At 52.7% G+C, this 2,456-nt stretch overlaps 2 protein-coding genes across 2 annotated transcripts in view; one reads left to right on the top strand and one right to left on the bottom strand.

Moving 5' to 3' along the window:
• LOC113212691 (larval cuticle protein 1-like) overlaps nucleotides 1-313 on the bottom strand; it is a 218,453-nt gene extending 218,140 nt beyond the window's left edge. The window contains exon 1 of the mRNA XM_052277361.1: nucleotides 117-313. The gene's annotated coding sequence lies outside the window, so the exon portion shown is untranslated. The remainder of the gene's footprint in view (nucleotides 1-116) is intronic.
• Nucleotides 314-319: 6 nt separating this feature from the next.
• Nucleotides 320-2,456, top strand: part of LOC113212783 (uncharacterized) — a 9,257-nt gene continuing 7,120 nt past the window's right edge. Inside the window, exons 1-2 of the mRNA XM_026431605.2 lie at nucleotides 320-526; nucleotides 1,723-1,934. Coding sequence (XP_026287390.1) covers nucleotides 486-526; nucleotides 1,723-1,934 — 253 coding nt within the window. The 5' untranslated portion in view covers nucleotides 320-485. The remainder of the gene's footprint in view (nucleotides 527-1,722; nucleotides 1,935-2,456) is intronic.

The raw sequence follows: 2,456 nt of genomic DNA on the forward strand, positions 1-2,456 counted from the left end.
AAGTTTGTCCAGCGAGCCTCCTGAGGTCGGCTCCGGCACAACGACCTAGACAATAGGATAACCAGTGTGGAGCCAGTGGAGCCACGGTGCGCCTAGCCTAGGCTAATATCGCTAACCTTGGGCGGCGCTGTTCCAGCGACATCAAAAATGTGCTGCTGTAGCCAAGGTCGACCAGGAAATCGCCTTCGTTCGTTTTGGCAAGGAGGAAGGTAACTTCGGTCCTTTTGTACACACCAGGGGCCTTCCCCTCCCCAGCTCGGCGCGGTGGGGCGGCGCGGGCCAGCCTGCCGGACGGGGGAGCGCAGGACGCACTGCCCCGCCGGCCCCAGCCCAACGCGGGTGAGTGACAGTGTTGTGCAAACGTGCCGGGGCTTCGGACCTCACCACGACCCTCCTGTGCCCGCCACCCGCCCCCGGCACACTACCGCGAGGTGCAGACGGATCGGCCGCCACCAGACCTGCAGCGTAGCCATGGAAGCGGCGCGATGATGTCCTCAGACTCCTCCCCGGAACATGTGTCGATCAGGTGAGGACAGGGATGGCAGTGCTAGGTGATGCGCTTTTCTCTTCTCCGCACTACGATTTAGTCTTTAAAAAAATGCTAAACATAGAAGAGTAGGACATGGTTGTCCTGAATACGCTCGAAGTGAAGGACTTTCCCACTATTTCAAGGGAAGGGCCAGAGTGTGATGTTCTGCCATGAGTAGGGATTTTTGTCCTGCTCTAGCCTTTAGAGGGTTGATTGCTCTTGCTGGGGCAATAGTATAGGGCGGGGGTGAGGAAGACCGACCGTCCGAGTCTGAGAGGAGGCACGGCATTTAAGGGCGGCCCCCAAGGAGTTACGCAAGCGCCCCCGCCGTGAAGGGCATGGGGCGCGCGGGGGTGTAAAGCGATACGAGGTTCGTGCGAACCGCATCGACCAATCACGATCAGGGAAAGGGGGAAGCAGCGGGAGGTGGAGGCGGCAGCGGTGTGGGAGAGGTTGTGGGAGAGCAAGAGTAACGGGAGGGGAGGGCAATGGGCACCCGTGTCCGAGTATACTTCCTACGCACAAGCCTCCCCGCATTTCCACCCGAAAGGGGCGATGCTCATGTGCGAGGCCAAGAGCGGAAAGGCGGCGGCAGCAGTTGGGCCTGCTGTACGTGCTGTACATTTACTGGACGGGTTCTAGTCTTTCATTGTTTCACCATATCACCTCTTCGCTAACAACACCCCTTGGGCAAGCTAGCAAGTTTTTATCTGCTGCGGTAGGCCCTGGAAACTGAAAATGGTGTACACATGAAATATTTTGTGACCGTTGGTCATACCTATTCATTTTTAAGAAAGGTATAGATCAGTTATACATTAAAACACAGTCAAATCTCGATACGGATGATAAAATTAGAAGGGAAATTCCAGACTATAATCCCACGGGGTATAGGTAGATGAATCTACGGCTATGGTTTGTAAAAATCTACTCTTTCATTTTTTCTCTGGTTTGTAAAATCTGGCTGACTTTATGCGTATAGTCATGAAATAGTGGCGCCCTAGAGAAGAAGCTAAGTTCGCTTTCCTACTTGGGAAATCAAAAGTTCGTAACGTTTTAATTTTTCGGGGACGGCGCGTGGCTTTTATTGCACTTAAAATTTCCTTAGCACCCTTGCAACTGCAACTATTCGTCTGAGCAGCTGTTTAAGGAGTCCGCAAACCTTACCCTCAACAACACGCCTTCTCTTTCTGCAGGACTCGAGTTTCGGGGAACGGTTCTGCTATCAGCAATGGCTCCTCGAAAAGCATGGAGAAGCACCCCTTGCTGGGCTCCCGGCAGACCCCCCTGGGTGGCCAAGGGGGTGGCCCGGGGGGAGGGCTGAGCCTTGTGTTTGCCACTCTCTGCATCATCGACCTGTTCGGCGTATTTCCAATTGTAGCGCTTCCACGGCCAATTATCGACTGCGGTAAGGATGTTAGAAACCCAACACTTCTGTCTAGTCTCTGCTTGTACCACGATTGCAAACAAAATGAAAATACTTCACCGGTAAAGCGTTCTGTTTTTCACATCGGGCGAGTCAGCCGCTTTCCGCGCATAGATTGAATAGTCCATCATAGTCAGACAGAACCCCGCTTTTCCGGTAGGCAACACATTGGGCATGGGAATGGGCCTACCTCAACGCGACTTATGTTGCCATGACGATTCGCCTGGCTGACTTGTTCGCTGGGATAGAGCAGAGCGAAGTCTATCCCACTCCTTTTCCTCTCAACTCACTCGTCCACGTCCACTGGATTCCGGAAAACAAAAAGAAGTCTTCAATATGAAGACAGTTGTCGTCCTTCAAATGGTTCAAAAATATCATGATTTCTTCGGACGATTCTGATTACTTTTCTATGTCGCCTAGGACTATAAGGCACACAAAAACATAACTGGGATTTATGTACTTTTCGTGGGAAAGGTCAGCAAAAAGGGGCAAAGCGGGGGGGTG

Source organism: Frankliniella occidentalis, unplaced genomic scaffold, assembly GCF_000697945.3.
Source record: "Frankliniella occidentalis isolate FOCC.00 unplaced genomic scaffold, Focc_3.1 Scaffold10, whole genome shotgun sequence".
NCBI classification, from domain to species: domain Eukaryota; kingdom Metazoa; phylum Arthropoda; class Insecta; order Thysanoptera; family Thripidae; genus Frankliniella; species Frankliniella occidentalis.